This window comes from Cryptotermes secundus, unplaced genomic scaffold (genome assembly GCF_002891405.2).
Source record: "Cryptotermes secundus unplaced genomic scaffold, Csec_1.0 scaffold15, whole genome shotgun sequence".
Classification (NCBI taxonomy): domain Eukaryota; kingdom Metazoa; phylum Arthropoda; class Insecta; order Blattodea; family Kalotermitidae; genus Cryptotermes; species Cryptotermes secundus.
In genome coordinates, this window is record NW_019721514.1 from 1,025,702 (window position 1) to 1,042,988 (window position 17,287).

Here is a 17,287-nt window from a genome sequence, read left to right on the forward strand (position 1 = left end):
GGCAAGCGAGTATTTTGTACTTCAATTTTATGGCTTTCCGTCACTCACAAGTTGGTTTGATGTTACGTACATTATTAACATTACAGAATCCACATATTCCTGCCAGTTTTAATATCTATTTTGTAATCAACAAGTGTGTAACCCTGGTCAAAGTTTGACACTTCTCTGGCCATTATCTCCGTAACCGTTCAACTTTGGACATAGGTGTTTTGGGTTATATCGGCATACTTTAACATAAGGAACACCGTCCCGAAGTTTGGCACATTCCTCCTGGGACACCCTGTATATGGCAGTAGATTTTTGAAAGTGGTGGTTGAAACATTCTAATATAGGATAGGAGTGGGCTGAATAGAATAAGTTTTGAGTCTTATTTATTGTTCTGCTGTTACAAAGATAGAAAATAAGTAACTTTGTCTGAAACACATGTAAGAGTATGACATACATTGAGGAAACAGTCTTAAAGAAGAAGGCTTCTGTGTGGTCGACAGGATCTGGGTCATGGCAGTTTTGGTTCCCATTATACATTGAGAATAGAATCTCATAACCTCTAATGATGATGTTATGTAGGACTGTCTCATGCTGATGCACCCTCAAAGATGTTTCAGACACAGTGATACTCACTAGTTTCTGTAATGATTTGTCTGTATGCTGAAAGGTGGTTTTGTTTCATTGCTGTCCAGCCTAGCTTTCACGTACAATACAAAACATGAACAGTTTTTAATCATTTCAGATCTCATTTAAGGCTCATTGTGCCACTCAGGAAGTTATGTTCCATCCTGGCAGCATTTGTCATCTCAAAATAAATTTAAATTGGATCCACAGAACATCTCAGTTGAATACATAGCTCTCCTGATGTGTATGTAGTAGGGCCTGGGTTCAGATGTTTGAACAGAGACTGGCTGCCCTGAGATTTTGTTGTCTTTTCTCAGTCCCTACACAGAAATTCTGGGATAGTATCTCAACAGAAAAATTAAAGAAAAGCCTGTCTTACAGACTGGGTGTACCCTGACAAAGCTATGTGCTGTGGTCTGTGACAGCCTGAGATAACCCAGGTACAGTGCGCACAGGGTTAAGAACTCAACTTCAGATGTTAAGGTTAGGGAACAGAGGTGCTACATTGTTCTTTTATCATACATCCCATTTAATTGCATGAAGATGTTCTTGGGTAATCAGTGATCTCAGCGTTCAGTTAAAACATTGTAAGAGACCCAGCCTGTGTCCATCGTCAGCGTTGATGGCAAGGGGGACACAGCCAGTCTCAGAAACATTGGCTTATTATTATTATTATTATTATTATTATTGTTATTGTTATTGGAGGGGGTGGGTTTCCCCATGCACCGCGACCAGTGGTCTATTGTACGTCCCCCTGTGATATTCTACCAGTCTCTATACCCTACCGATACTGGTGCGTACCATCAGTCCTGACTCAGCCAGCGAGTTTGGCCTCTACTGGCTCAGCGGTATCTAGATGCTTCCCCCATCTACCAGAGGTGTTAGAGACTATTGTTGGGTGGGAAATGTCCTTAATAATTTTGCTCAGAGGCCTCCTTGAGGCATGAGGTTCTTTTACATGCCGTAAAGCTACGACACAGGACCCACGGCTTAAAGTCCCTCCCGGAGGACTTGTTCCCTGAATTTTTCCGCCCTTAAAAATTCCACGACCTCTGCCGGGTTTGAACCCGCGTACCTTCAGTCATGAGGTGGGAACGTTACCCCTAGACTACGGAGGCCACTCAAACATTGGCTTACTACTCAGCTTTGAATTAGTTGATCACCCAAGAAGAGATCAATGCAAATAATTTATATATTGTTCTTTAGTATGTTTTGACTGAGGCTAAAAACACTGGCCACTGCTCTTGATAACCTGTGGTGTGAAAGTATTTCTAGAAACTTGCCTGTAGTGATCCCTGCTTTATCTGATTATTCTGATGAAAGCTGTGAGACTTAACTTTTCTGTTTTGAAGCTAAACAGATGACTTTATTGCAGGTGAAGAAACGGAAGTGACAGGCTCGCATTCTCCGACTGCCTACTCATCATGGAGCTCCAAGTACAACAAAGGAGGGGGCTCTCCGATTCTCACTCCTCGCCGCTCCAGCCTTGCTTATTCCACATCTGGCATACAAGGTCCAGAAGTCTTAAATAATAAGATGATCTCTTCATAACTTAGAACTACAGTAAACTGTCATCTGCTACAGGGGCTAGGTTCCTTCAGACTGGTGTGGTAGTTAAATCTGCATTGGACAAGCTTAATATTGTCACATATTATTGACTAGACAGGGTTTGGATTGGTAATTGGATTTATTGAACACTTGCAGATCATAACTACAACTAATTCTAGTTCCAACACTAATTTACACACTCTGCAGTTCACTACAGCACACCCTTAAAGTCTTCTCAGCTTGCTGTGCCTTCACCAGTCTTCTGGTAACAGCTTCCAGTGGCAGATGTTCCCCTTTCTCTGGGTTCCTGAATTGTTCCCGGCCTCAGCTACCAGCTTCTCACAGCAGCAACAGCAGCTCACAAGGACTGAACTGCAGCAGTCCTCTAATTAACACCCATTCACTCACTTACTCACTCACCAACCAACCAACCAACTCACTCACTCACTTACAGGCTGGCATCCATCTCACACCAACCTCCTACTCTTCTAATGGCGTCTGGCCCTCGTTATATAGCCTCGGCACGTCCCACGCAGAACGCCACCCCCAGCAGCCGTTCCATTATTGTGTACATATCCACTGCAGCCATTACCCAGCAACAGTCATTCACAGAGCCATTACCTAAGCAATGGCTGTTGTATGGTTGCTAATTTCATGGTTGTTTACCAACAGGTCTGCAACAATGTCTTACGGGTAAATGGTATATGTGAATTTGATCACACAGTGTCTCCCATTGATATACAGATATGTAGATCTTCTTACACGAACACACAACTGAATGGCTATATGTAGATCTTCTTACACGCGCACACAACTGAATGGCTGTATCTGAATTTTTAGCGTAATTTCCTTATTTTGAAAAAAATAAAAGGAAATTTATGAGATTGCCTTGTTGTTTGTGTCCCTGTTGTGTTCTGTTTATATAACTTTGGAATAGACCACAGAGGAAACACCACCTCCAACAGTTGGACATGTTAATTTCTGTGAGGTCCACATCGTTTTGAAGGAAAGCAGGCAATTAGTTCTTCCCAGAACATGTTATATGTGAAATAAAGACATAATTAAACCATAAGCATTATGGCATTTATGTGAGGTAAATTAATAGCCAAAAAATATGAAACAATGGCAAAACCAATCACACACAACTTCACTCAGCTTGACGCCATAGCAGCATGAACAAGACTGAGACAATATTTGATGTGGGAGTGTCAGAGAAAATACTAGGTTTGCATTTTGTTGTGTAACGGTACTAAAGTGCATATGGCATACTGTGTATATTCAGAGTTTCCACATTTGGCAAATAATTGTTTACTATTGTTTTTGATATGTATGATGGGAACTCATAAAGTTTTAATGATCACCATGAAAAAATCATAATTCCAAAATATCCTTCTATATAGGAGATAGCCCATTTCTTGAGCTTGCTGAACAGTCAAAATTTTCCTGTGCCAAGTGGACAGAGGGACCCACCAGAAGGGGCAGAAGCAAAATGGCAACGTCAGTTGAGGAAGTGGAGGCTCGTGCTGTGATACAGTTTCTGCATTCGCAAGGGAAGTCTGCCAGGAAGACCCACAACTAGATGACCACTGTGTATCAGGAAGGTGTACCATCATATGACACAGCGGTCACGTAGAAGAGGCACTTTCACTGTGGACAGACAAACCTTGAAGATGAACCCTGAAGTGGAAGACCATCTTTCACTGAGGAGCTGGGAATTGTGGCACAGGTGGAAAGCTTTGCTCCTATCTGATAGGTGCATAACTATTAAAGCTATTGTTCATGAGGTCCACATTAGCCATGGGTTGGTTTTCAGCATCATTCATGACAAAGGTCGCTGCGCATTGAGTGCCACGATTGTTGACACCAGTTCAATAACAGTAACGGATGAATGTGGCAAAGAAACTTTTGCAGTTGTGTCAAGACAAGAAGACGGAATTTTTCAATGCCTGATCATGATGGATGAATGTTGGGTCTATCATTATGACCCTGAAATAAAGGAAATGAGCAAGCAGTAGAAACATGCAGACTCGCCACCACCAAAGGTAAAATCCCAGCCGTTGTCACGGAAGGTGACGTTGAGCATGTTCTGGGATTGGCGGGATGTCATCATGACCGACTATGCGCAAAAGGGCGTCACCATCACAAGCAAGTACTACTGCAACTTTCTGAGAAAATTATGAGATACAATCAAGAAAAAGTGCCGCAGAATGCTGGGAAAAGGTGTGTCACTTTTTCACAACAACACACCAACTCATGCTGCTCATGCTATGACGACACTTGCTGAGAGTTTGGGATATGAAATTCTCCCCCATCCACTATATTCACCAGACCTGGCACCGAGCAGTTCTTCCGCCTTCCATAGCTAAAGTAGCCACTTCATGGTAAGCGATTCCAAGATGATGAAGACGTCATTTCTGCAGTGGAGGACTTCCTAAACCATCAAAATGAGACCTTCTGTGATCAAGGTATCCAGCAGTTAATGCATGGTTGGGGAAAATGTGCGGGCTTGCAGGGGGCATATGTAGAGAAGGGCTGGCTCACACACATTCTCTTGCACCCGTGTCTCTGTTTCTTCTGGATGATAATTAGAATTTTATGGCTTCCCCACATATATCCATGTTGACAAGGGTTTACTGTATTGTTTTTGCTTTATTTAACTTTATACAAATTTAAATTGTCACTTCACTGGTCCATGTTTTTACATGTATATACAGTAAAACTTGGTTATAGCAACATCGGTTTCTGCGACACCTTGTCTTTTGCGTCAAATATTCAGTTGTACGAACTAATTCCTCATAAAGCAACTGTTTTTATACCTTGCTTAGTACGACATGCACAAATGCATCAACCTCGTATGTAACGTCATTTTCATTCCTGAATTTCTCTGATATGGACATTGAACGTAATTTAGAAAGTGTGTATTGGGCAAGTAACAGGAAACAGATGAAGATAACTGATTACTGTACTCGTATCTAGGTACAGTAAGGCACAACAATTGATGTAATCTACTGTAATTTGGTGAGTAGGCCTACCTTTAATATACAGTATTAGTGCGGTGTGTATTGTCAGTGAAAAGCGCTGTAATATGTCTTTGATATTACACATTTGGGCAATTCCACGTTAATGTTACGTTAGTCTGTACTTAACTACGTATTTCACTAAAAAATGCAAATTTATCTCGGTTTTTGGTAGATTTTTACGTGACTAACATAGGGCTACTGTGGAAGTGCCCATTTCGGTTACGACATTCGTTTATAACGACACTATTTTTAGGTCCCTTTGATGACGTTATAACCAAGTTCTACTGTAGATTGCTATAGAAGCATGAGGAGCTAGACATTTTCTGAATGTGTGTGTAGATGCTGGCGCTCCTCTTGGCTTCGAGCCAGAGGGCAGCTGCAATTCAGCATTCATGGAAGTCGGTGGTGGGTCCCACTCACCACCTCCTTACCTACGCTGGGCACGCAACCTACACAGCCTACTCGAGGACCCAGATGGTGTAGAACTATTCAGGCGGTACCTGGAGCAAGAGGGACAACCACATGCTGACACTCTAGATTTCTGGTTTGCTTGTGAGGGACTCAAGAAACAACAGGACCCTGACAAGATCAACCAGCTAGTGAAGGTTATCTACAGGTGAGCATGAACCAGTCAGTCAGAGCTCATTCCAGTGTTTCTGCATCAGCTGAAATCCTGAATTATGTAATTTCAGAAAATGGTGAATAGTATTTCCAAACACAAGAGAGAATGGCACATTTTATAGTCTGGGAAGTGTGGTGTTCGCTCACTCATGGAGCTGAGCCCTTCTTGACAAGCCGCCAATTGTGCAGCTACTTAAGAATTTCTTAGCATTTCATGGAACCCAAAGGTTCAGTACCATGTTTACAAGAGCCCTCCACTGGTCCCTGTCCTGAGCCAGATAAAGCCAATCTGTACTATTTAGTCTGATGTTCACATTTGAGAAATATCAAACTTTGGGAGCAGGGATAGTAAGTTGGTATAGTGACGGGCTACAGGCTGGATGGCCAGGGTTCAATTCCTGGCAGGGGTAAAAGATTTTTCTCTATTCCACAGCATTCAGATTGGCTCTGGGGCCCAATGGGTACTGGGGGCTCTTTCCCCAGGGGTGAAGTAGCAGATGTGTGAAGCTGATCCCTCAAATTCATCTAGTGCCGAGGTCAAGAATGGTGGAATTATACCTTCAGTCCCTAATACATCTTTATGGTGTGGTGCTTAATTAATTAAGCACAGGGACAACTTTACATTTTTATCTCCTGTTTTATAGAGAGGATAAGCTGTACTGTGCTTTCCATCAGTTGCAGAACTTGAAACTTTTTAGTCTAGAATTTGCTCAGGAGCTGAGTTTCAGATGCAACATGAACAGATTTAAACTGTTTACTTTGTAGCTTTTCACAACCTATATTTAATGTGTGGTCCCTGCTTTTCGGGTGTTGGGGCATTGTGTTTTCAGTTTGTTTCTGTATTTTGCATACATTGTAGTCATCATGCGCTACACTCCCACTGTGAGACGTGTGTATCAAGTCACGTTCTTCCACATTGTTCACTGTGCACTGCATGCCAAATTATTGGAACAGTGCACAGCTTCAGCACCCAGCACTTGTGAGTTCATCCAGTTTATATGTTTATTTTCAGACGCTTCTTTTTAAAAACACAGCTAGCAATTCCAGATGAGCTTCGCAAGGAGGTGAATCGTCACATAAAGGAGGGCAAGGACCTACTGGCTGGCAACGTGTTTGATGGCGTACAGGCCGAAGTGGAGAATCTCATCAACGAGACCACATACCCCAACTTCCTGAAATCAGACATGTACCTGCAGCACGTTCAGGTCATGCAGAACGGTGAACTGTCACTTGTGTCCACCAGCAGCAGCAGCAGCAGCAGCAGCAGTGGCAGTAGTTCTGGTGGTGGCAGAGATTTGTCGCACGGCGGTCCGCCCTTACCTACACTCTATGAAGACATAGAGTTTGTGGCAGAGATGGGAAACTCAGGTTGCAGCAAACTCCCGGTCATTGGACATGACGTTCTCCCACTCACGAGGGACATGCTTATTGCAACACAGAAGAAACGAGCATCTGAGCTGAGGCCGAAACCTGAGGCATATGTGCGGTATGTGGCATGCAGTTGTTTCTTCTTTCATTAGTGTGTCTAGTGCTTCAAATTGGTATGAGGGTTTACCTGCTCCATTCAAAGGAACCACAAGTTCTGAGCCCTGAAGATGCTGATAGACACATAGGTACTTATTGTCACTGTCATTCCTGGGATGCATGAATAAGATTTTCAGACACTCTGGAAAGCTCAGTAAAGAGCAGACTGAGGTTGCACTGCAGTACAGGTATCCCCCAACTTATATGGTAGTTCCATCTCCAAGGGTGGTTGCACAAGTTAGAATTACCTTTAAATCACATTGAAATTTACAAAATTCACTTAACTGTAATATCATTTGTAAAAGTGATTCACACATTGTTTTTATTTTTTAGTCTACACTCAAAAGTAAAACGCTGTTCCCATGAAGTTTGCCCAAATTAGAATCACACAGTTTGGGGTATTTATTATTATTATTATTATTATTATTATTATTATTATTATTATTATTATTATTATTGGAGGGGGTGGGTTTCCCCATGCACCGTGACTAATAGTGTACTGTACGTCCCCCTTTGATATTCTACCAGTCGCCATACCCTTCCGGTACTGGTGCTCATTATGAGCCCTGTTCAGCCAGCGAAGCTGGCAGTGGTTCCCGATACTTCCCCATCTACCGGAGGCATTGGAAACTACTTGGGCGGGAAACTTTGCCTAATTTTGCTCAGAGGTCTCCTAGAGACATGAGGATCTTTTACGTGCCGTGAATCTACGACATGGGACCCATGGCTTAAAGTCCCTCCTGGAGGACTTGTTCCCTGAATTTTTCCGCCCTTAAAAATTCCACGACCTCCACCGGGTTTGAACCCGCGTACCTTGAGTCATGAGGTGGGAACGTTACCCCTAGGCTACGGAGGCAGCTTCAGTTTGGGGGTATAGTTTACATCTGGAAAAGCATCCTCATGTGTGTTTTATATTTCACCCCCTTTCAAGTAGAGGCAGTCCTCACTCTTATGAATGGTAACTTCCTTGAAGAGTTTGTAAAGCAAAATTTGCTAACAAGAACCACCATTTTTCATAAGCACAAAATTAGAATTGAGGGTTACACTTCCAAAAGGCCAAACAAATAATTATCATCAGTTTTACTGCCGGAAATGGAACATGTAATCATCAGAAACCTATTAGACTGTTCTGTAACAGTTGGTAGGAGAACCGTGTGCTGTAAGAAATATCAATGAAAACTTAGAAAATAGCAAAATCTTGTACAAGATGCGCACCCGAGCAGAGTGTAAAGTGAACTGACAGGGCTGCATTTTCATTGCATGCTCTTTTTTGTTCAAAAGGGATCTCAAATGGTTGAGTTCGTGTTCAACTTATATGTGAAGCTGGGGTTATGTGTGGTATGCACATTTGTATGAGCAAAATTTCATGATGTGAATCTTCATATCATAAGGCCCTTTTGTATTGAGTGGATGATATGACTTAATATTTGTACTGGCCGATGTTATGTCAGAGTAAGTTGGAAAGCAGAGGGAAGGAAGAGCACATATCAGATGTGAAGCCTTTGAGACAAATCATCATATTGTCACATGATGGTGTGTCTGTAGACAGGGTTTGGATCGGTAATATGATTTATTGGACACTTACAGAATTGAACTACAAATAACTGTGACAGTCTCACTCAGTTACTCACTCAAAACATTATTGTAGCTACAGCACACACAAAATCTTCTCAGTATTCATTAGTTGTTGCTTGGTAGCGGTTGAAAATGGTGGATGTTCCCCAGTCTCTGGGTTCCCTTACTGCCCCCCGTCTCAGCTACCAGCTTCTCGCTTCTCACAACTGCAAATCTCAAGTGACTCAACCGTGGATGTCCCTCTGCTTCTGGCTTCATGTCCTCGCAGGCTGGTGGCCATCTCACACAAATGTCGTACTCTTCTAATTGCTGTCTCAAGACTGTCTCATAATGGCAGCTGGGACCATTATGTGGCCCCGGCATGTACCACACAGAAAACGTCCCTTCCATTATTGCATGTTCTCTTGTTGCCACGGAAACATGTCCACAGAGTTGTTTGGCTGTTGTATTGTCACCTGTTTACACAGCTGTTCCTTGGCAGTGGGTCTACATGTCAGAATAACAACAGGAGGAAATTTCTAAATGAAATCCTGTGTAGCTATAATGTTACATATTATTTAAGAGCATCATGTCAGCTGTAAGGTAGTATTTTTGTTGTGAGAGTGATTATTAATAGTGAGTCCAAAGGTGTGGGTGTAGTGTTCATTTCTTATTCAGTGATACTGTCACAGTTTTTAGGTAAACCCAACACACCAATTCGAAGGCACTGACACAATGTTGAAGCATGTCTTGATGAAGAGCTTGGTTATTATATCATCCAATACAAGAGGAGATGCTTTACTCAGCAACCATGACTGATTAATGCTTATTTGGTTGTTGCGGAACTTATAATTTCTTAGCTTGGTATCATTTTAAAGTTCTGGTCAGATTTAAGTTTGAATTTGCTTTTCTTGATTAATGCCCTAACTGTTTTTATTTAGCTTTGTTCAGGGCCGTAGACAAAATATTCTGCCTGAGAAAGAGAGAGTGCAGAATTGCATCTGTATTTAAATCTAGATGTAGAACAGCAACATAATGAAGTTAACCACGTTGTGACAAAACTTCACCGACAAGCAGCAATCACTCGGTCAGTATAGTTTGCTTGCGGACTACAGCCACAGTTTGTTGTTTGTTGTGACAAAATTAGTGTTTTTGAAAAAAAAAAATAACTGTGAATGTGAACAGCTCCATAGATTCTGTAGATGAGTGTGAATATAAAGTTGTCGCAGTTCTTGAGTAAAGATGTCTGAGGGAGTTGAGGTAACGTTCCATGCATTTTTAACCTTGGCGCTAGGTAGAGGAGTCACACATGATAATGTAGTCAGTTGAGGCACACTGTTACAAGCCAGAAGGTCATGGGTTCGATTCCCAATGAGGTCATTGGATTTTTCAGTTGACCTAATCCTTCTAGCGGCACTATGGCCTCTTTGGAAAGTACCACCTAAAAGGACACCTTTTCAAACTGGGATTGACAGATGACCCATCCTGTGAAAGGTACCTACAAGAAGACGAATCAGCCACACATATCCTATGTGATTTTGTGGCCATAGTTTATTTAAGATTTTGTCACCTGCGCCACTTCTTTATGGAAGCAAGTGACCCCCAAAATAAAGTCCTACATTTCATTTGAAGTGTACGATTAATAAGTGGTTAATCCAAAGGGGAATGCTGTGTAGTCTGGTAGATGTTTACTGACATTTCAGAGGAACCTACTGCCACTATCTCTATGGTCAGAGAGTAAGCTTGCTGCTTGCTTCACATACTCTTTGACACTAGAAAGCAGTACATTCCTCCAAAAGACATGTATTCTTCTATGAGATTAAATGGCATCACATCCCCAAAGCAGTACTCATCATGCTCAGTGCTGTGAGGACTGCAAGTCTCACAAATCAAGATCTGTTTTGCAATGATGCTGTATTTTGTATGGCTAATTTAGAATTTTGCCTGCGGCCATGGCTTCTGTTATGTTTTGTTTCGTTTGTTTTGGCTAGGATGTGCTTGCAGCATGCTCATTTCCACTTTGCCCTCACCCCTCACCCCCACATGGCCTACTCCTCATATAACCCAGTGTCGCGCCAGGATAGTGAACTCCAGTCACTCAGCTCTGAAGCTCGGACAGAGTCAGACAACATGTCACTCAAGGACAGCTCTGTGTAAGTATAGCTTTGTGCTTTTACTGTTCTGTAGTAGGAGTTACTTGTGATGACATACATTGAATATACAGTGAATCCATATTTAATCAGTTTCTGGCGGGAATGGTTTTTCTTACACTAATTTGAGGTTTTCCCTAAAGGGAGATGGTGCAAAATTTCACCAAGAAATGTGCTCATCTCCTTATACAACTTAACGTCTACAGTTATGATAAAATAATTTCCTTACCTAAATATTAACTGGTCAACTAATGATTGCCCCTGGCTGGTGAGACATTACAGTTCTGTTGATGCAATGGGTAGTCATATATTGACTCATGGTAAAGGAAACTCTTTTCTCATGAATAAATGCAATTACATTATCAGTAATATTTACTTTCTGAAGTGATTAAAGACTTTGAAACAGACTCTATAAGAACATCAGTCAAGAATGAAACTAACTGTGATGGGTGACAGGTGGCATGGTTTTATTTTATGTTCAGTATGTGACATCACTCACCAGTGATAATAGCTATGCAGTAACAGTTTCTGGTAGACAGAATCACACTAAGTTGTCAAGGTATGAATTGTGGAATGTTGAAAATTTCCTAAACTAAGTGAAAGTTATTTTACTAAATTGAAACTTATGAAATATAAAGACATTTTTCAAAATGGAGGATCTCACTAAATAAGAGAACATTAAATCAGGATTTCACTGTAAGAAACTTACAGTTATTCAAACCTAAATGTAGGGGAAACCCATTTTTTTCCCCTGTGTAATGCTTAGTCAGAAGTGGTTCTGAAATTCTGTGATCTGTCTTCGTTGCATGGTATGGTTTGTATAATTACGTCAAGAATGATTTCTTTTGGTACACATGTGAAGAATGGGAAATATGGTACTGTGGAGAGAAATCTGTTCAGATGATATTAAAATTGATTATACAGCAGAACATTTGGTGAAGTAGATGGGGTTCAGAATCTAATTTTGTTCTTCCATAATGCCAGGAGGGGTGAGAATGAGAAGTTAGAACTCTAGATGATCCCCAGAACTTTTCATCTCTCTGAAGTGAGAACTTGAATGGATAGAAATTACTTTGATTTACCCTATATGTGAACCCATATGCTGTCATGGTATGGGCCACAGTCATCAGTTTTATACCAGATGTGAAGCATTGTATGGAGAGATTTCTGCCAGCATCTCTGAATGATGTAATACTGTATGATCTAGTAATTGCGTAGACTGCTGGTGACATCTAAAGACCAGTGAATGTACTTAATATTGATTACAGTTAACAGTCACTTTGCTAAGTAGTTTCATAGGGCAGGCTACCTGAAGGGAGGAAGAATACAAATTTGTTATGCCTCATGCATAGTCTCAGTTCTCAAACCCCCAAGTTCAATGCCCATGACAGTGAAAGGTGTTGCAGTAATGCGTTAAAGGTTGCACATTTTGTGCCTGTCTTAAAGTTAGAGAATGCATTTGCATATTAAGAGGTGACCCAGGTAACTTTAATACATCACCACACTAACGCTGCCAACCATAGAAGTTTGATTCTAAAAACGAAACCACAATTCCAACCATTTCAAAACGGAACAAAAGGTCTGGCCATTTAAAACCCATTTGGCTAATGTACCCCTTACCCTGGCATAGTAAAACTCTGCATTTTGCCCACACAATGTGTTTATGTGTTTCCTGTGGTTCTCACAAAAAACAGAAACATTTCCCTGAACATCATTAACCATCTGTTCTTTGTAGTGGAGACGTAAAATGTTTCCTGTATGGTACAAAGCTCAATTTATATATATTATATAGAAGAAATTCAGTCTTTAAAGGGTTAAAAACAAAAGCAAAAACCTAACCAAATGGACTTACTGGGTGCAAGTTATAAGCTTAGGCTTTTATTCTTGTTTTGACAAATGAACTTGTAAGGTTGGCAGTACTTATGTGGTGCATGTCATGGTGGTGAAGTTTTAAAGTTACTTGGGTAACATTCCTGTGCTTAATTAATTAAGCACCATACCATGAAGATTTATGGGGGAGTGTAGGTATAGCTCTACCTTTGTTGACCTTGACACTTGATGGAGGTGAGTGGTCAGCTTCACACCCAAGTTGCTTCACCCCTGAGGAAAGAGTTCCTGGCACCTGTTGGATAGGAGGCTGGGTGGGCCCCAGATCTGGTCTTAATGCTGTGGAGTAGAGAAAAATCTCTTCCCCTACCGGAAAGCAAACCTTCTCCATTCAGCCTGTAAACTGTTGCTGTACCAACAGAGCTATCCTGGGCCCTTTTCAGGTTACTGAATTTAATTGTTTTTGATGAAATTTTGTAACAAATTTTTACATGATTTATGCTAGTTCACGCTATGTGTGAATAATAACCTTTCACCTTTTAACGGGTAAGTACCATACAGAATCTTAATGAAATGTCTTTATGTTCATCACAGATCAGCTATAATGATTCAATATTTCAACATTGTTGATAATGAAAGAGTCATTTTGCATCTCTGTAGACATATGAAATGGGTGTCCTGAAGAGAATTATTATCATCATCTGGGTTGAGCTTCCATGTAGTCTGGTAGACGTCAGTTTGAAAAGGTTCTGATGACTGTATTACACTGGATATCTGAGTTTCTAGGCTTTGCCCATTGCCTGGTGTTATAAAAACACAGGGTTCCAGTTACTGGATCCAGTTTCATCCTTAGATGAGAATGTGAGGTGGAATCTTCTCAGTTGGGTCTTTTAGAAAGAGCTAATTTAACTCTTTGAACATATCGGCTCTTTCCAATGGAAGAGACTGTTTAGGTGTGTTCCCACATCTCCATCTCAGGACAGAAACAGATTCAGTTCCCAAGCTTCACACTCTTTTTGGAATGCTAAATGCTCTAAAAAGTTGAAAAATAATCCCAGTAGCAAGAAGAGCAGTCTTCTTAATACATCCCTAACATTGTAAACTTCCATCAGACTACACAGCGTCACATCCAAAAAAGCCCTGTTCATAGTCACTGCAGTAAGAGACTCAGATATTATGATTGTGCTGTTTCAGGGATGGAATGTCTGTGAGTCACAGTCATTGCACCAACAAAAAGCAGTACCAACATGACAGCAAGCGGATGAAGGAAAGTGCCAGAATGAACAGGGACCCTTACATGCACCATACGATGATCCCACGTACCCAACGCATTCAGAAAGAGCAGGCAAGTGTGAAACTTGAACCTTGTGTTGTTTGCAGGGTAAGGTGTAAGTGTTCAATGTTGCAGTGATCGATACGGCTCAATTCCCTTGCAAACTCAGTAATGAATCTTCAAGTTCTAGAAGAGATAGTGACTTTCTTTGAATACTGTTAAGATTTTCAAGAAGGATTCTGCTGCATTGAGTTAGTTTATTATTTAATCCTTTGCACGCTACAAGCTGAGTAGGCCTGCTTGGAATATTTGCATTAAAATTTTTTTTATTGCTAGTGGGGTGGGACTAAGTCCCTTGTACTGCGGCCACTTCTGGCCTATTGTACCAGCCCCAGATGATAGGTGAGGGTGATTGTGAAGCAATTGGTGGAATGAAGATTGGCAGGGGAAACAAAAGTACTCAGAGAAAACCTGCCCCAGCGCCACTTTGTCCACCACAAATCCCACTTGACCAAATCCGGGCTGTCGCAGTGGGAAACCAGGAACTCACCGCTTGAGCTATGGCACGGCCATGCATTAAAATAGTGCAGGTGAAGATCATCGGCTTCTCTTAATTGCTTAGTACACTAGGTATGATATGCTGATGTTTAGTGGAAACAACAGGATTTCATGGGATCTACATCTGTGATCATTTGAAGGTAATGTGAGAAAGCAGAGTGGTTTTATCCAAGGAACTGCATTTACCCCAGAGCAGTCGTGGAATTTATGTCAGGGAGGTATATAGTGGAGCTTGGCAGTCATGGGGTTGGATGAACGAGGTAATAAACGTTTGGATTCTGTGAAACAAGGGAATTTCTCGACTGTCAGCCTCTCAAGGACTCTGTTCCATACGGTTTGTTTATTTTAGTGGTGGGATTTAGTGAACAGAGTTATGAACTTTCAGGTTACATATAATGAATGTATGAGGGGTAGGCCTTGTTGGCCCTTGCACCACGACCTACAGTGGCCTATTGTGCTTTGGTTACATATAAGTTAGCAGTTTTTTTTAGCAGCTGTCATCTTCTTGAGGACTCTCCTTCATTTCATAGAATCTAATTAATTAATGCACATCATTCTGTTAGGCTCAGTAGACATAATTTTGTTCATACAGTATTTTGGTTCTTGTTTTCACTTTCCCTCTGTTCCCCCAGAGAATTGTATTGATGGAGTGGAACCATGTGGTCATGTGGAGGTCATACATTGAAATGTCAGCCTTGAGAGCTGCCCTGAATGTTATCATTGTTTTCTACGCTTACTGGGATAGTATTGTCATGATTTAGGAGTGTCACTATAGATGGTGTGTGGATTGGTGAATGCATTTATTGTCCACTTGTACACATGACTAGGAACTACAACCAGTTACAGCACTATGACTGATTTCCACATTTCACAAATCACTGCACGCCAAGTCTTTGTCCAGCCTTTTGTAGTCTTCCCCAGTCATTGCTTGGTAACGGCTCTCAACAGTGGAGATTTTTCAGCTTTTGTGCTTGCTCCATTGCCCACTGGCTAATTCTACTCGCGACTGAACTCATTGCTCCAACACTCCTAGTTATAACATCTTGGCACGAATCACCTAGAAAACACTGTTCTCCTGTTGTGTTTATGTTCTTTGCCATGAGAATGTGTTTACCAAGCTGTTGCCTAGAAAAGGCCATGGCACATAACACAGAAAACAGCTATCTTCTGTTGTTGTGTGCATTACCTAACAATGGGCGCTGTTTATAGAGTCACTGTTTAGCAACGGGTCTGTACGCTACAATATCTTAGGGTATACTGTGACCGCATTTGTTAGAATTTACTAATAGTTAATCAGTCTACCACTTGGCACTATATAGTCTCAGCATTGAAACTGTTATTAAATTATTGTACTGACCATGCAGGTTCATCCTATGAAGCCAGACCAATTTGCTGCCATCCTGATAGAGAAGTTGGAATGGATCAGGCGTGAACAGGAGGCTCAAGAGAAGCTGGACCGCAAACTGCAGGAGGTAGGTAGGAGTATACGCAGCAGGTGGTTCACAAAAAAGTTTGTGTGACAAGAGGACAGTCTGAAGTACCAGGTAGAATATTTGGTCACGGTTTTCACTTCTTATTTTCTGGCTCACATGCAGACTTGTGTTAAAATCTTGAAATTCAGGTTTTTTTAATTTTAAAATTATTTTTCACATCACTGGTGCACTGCATGTTTTGGCCAATATGGCCATCAGGTGCTTTGAAAATTTATGTTGGAAACTGCTGCACTTTCATCAGTAAATACAATTCCATTGTATACCCTCATTTATTTTCCCATGTGTTGTTGTACATTTATAGTACTAAGTGATTCCTCTTACCTGTTGTGTGCAGCTGTTACCTGCATATCTGTTATCTGTATACAGCATAATCCAGTCAGGCATAGCTTGGCTGCTTCAATGTGATCTCTTGTGCAGTCATCCTGAAATACGATTTTTGTGCCCCTGTGGCTCAGTATAGTGACTAGGCTGTAGAATGGATGACCGGAGAACTTGGGTTTAATTCTCAGTGGGGGTGATAGAGTTTGTCATCCCAGCCTCTTGTACTATGGGCAGTGAGAGCAAAGCAGCAAGGCATGAAGATGGGCACTCATTTCTATGAGATGTCAAAGTTAAGTATGAAAGAAACTGTACCTCAACTGCTCCATGTGTCCTGATGGCGTGGTGCTTAATTAAGCAAGGGGAACGCTTTACCTACAGCTGTATTTTAAGTGTGAATAATTGTGTCTGATGAAAGTGGAGTAAAACAGGAGCTTGTTATGTTTGAGTACTGTGGATAAAGTGGAAATTGTAAGATTTGAGGCTTTCACGGCGGTGACTATGAAGAAAGCAGTCTTCTGGGATTTGGCACCGTGTATATGTGGTGTTAACCGACGTTTCGGAGGAACGTATCGCCCCCATCTTCAGGGTAGAAGAAAAAGTATAAGAAATCTGCAAGCGACAACACCGTGAGAAACGGTAAAGCAGACTGTGGAAATATACACAGCTATGTGAGAGCAGAGAGGGAAGGGGGGAAGGGCAAGTAAACAAGTGAAAGCAGTGGTGTGGGAGGGGTAGGGGAAGGGAGCTGGGACAAGCATGGTTTTGTGTAGGGGAGAGAATAGCAAG

The 17,287-nt window shown here is 41.5% G+C and overlaps 1 protein-coding gene across 7 annotated transcripts in view; it reads left to right on the forward strand.

Moving 5' to 3' along the window:
- LOC111875413 (axin) overlaps nucleotides 1-17,287 on the forward strand; it is a 75,297-nt gene that overhangs the window by 42,059 nt on the left and 15,951 nt on the right. For 6 of the 7 annotated variants that reach the window (XM_023871650.2, XM_023871646.2, XM_023871647.2 and 3 more), the window contains exons 3-8: nucleotides 1,988-2,125; nucleotides 5,520-5,796; nucleotides 6,814-7,287; nucleotides 10,871-11,032; nucleotides 14,051-14,201; nucleotides 16,052-16,159. In XM_023871650.2, the coding sequence (XP_023727418.1) occupies nucleotides 1,988-2,125; nucleotides 5,520-5,796; nucleotides 6,814-7,287; nucleotides 10,871-11,032; nucleotides 14,051-14,201; nucleotides 16,052-16,159 (1,310 nt within the window). The remainder of the gene's footprint in view (nucleotides 1-1,987; nucleotides 2,126-5,519; nucleotides 5,797-6,813; nucleotides 7,288-10,870; nucleotides 11,033-14,050; nucleotides 14,202-16,051; nucleotides 16,160-17,287) is intronic. The other variant, XM_023871651.2, reaches the window with a different exon arrangement.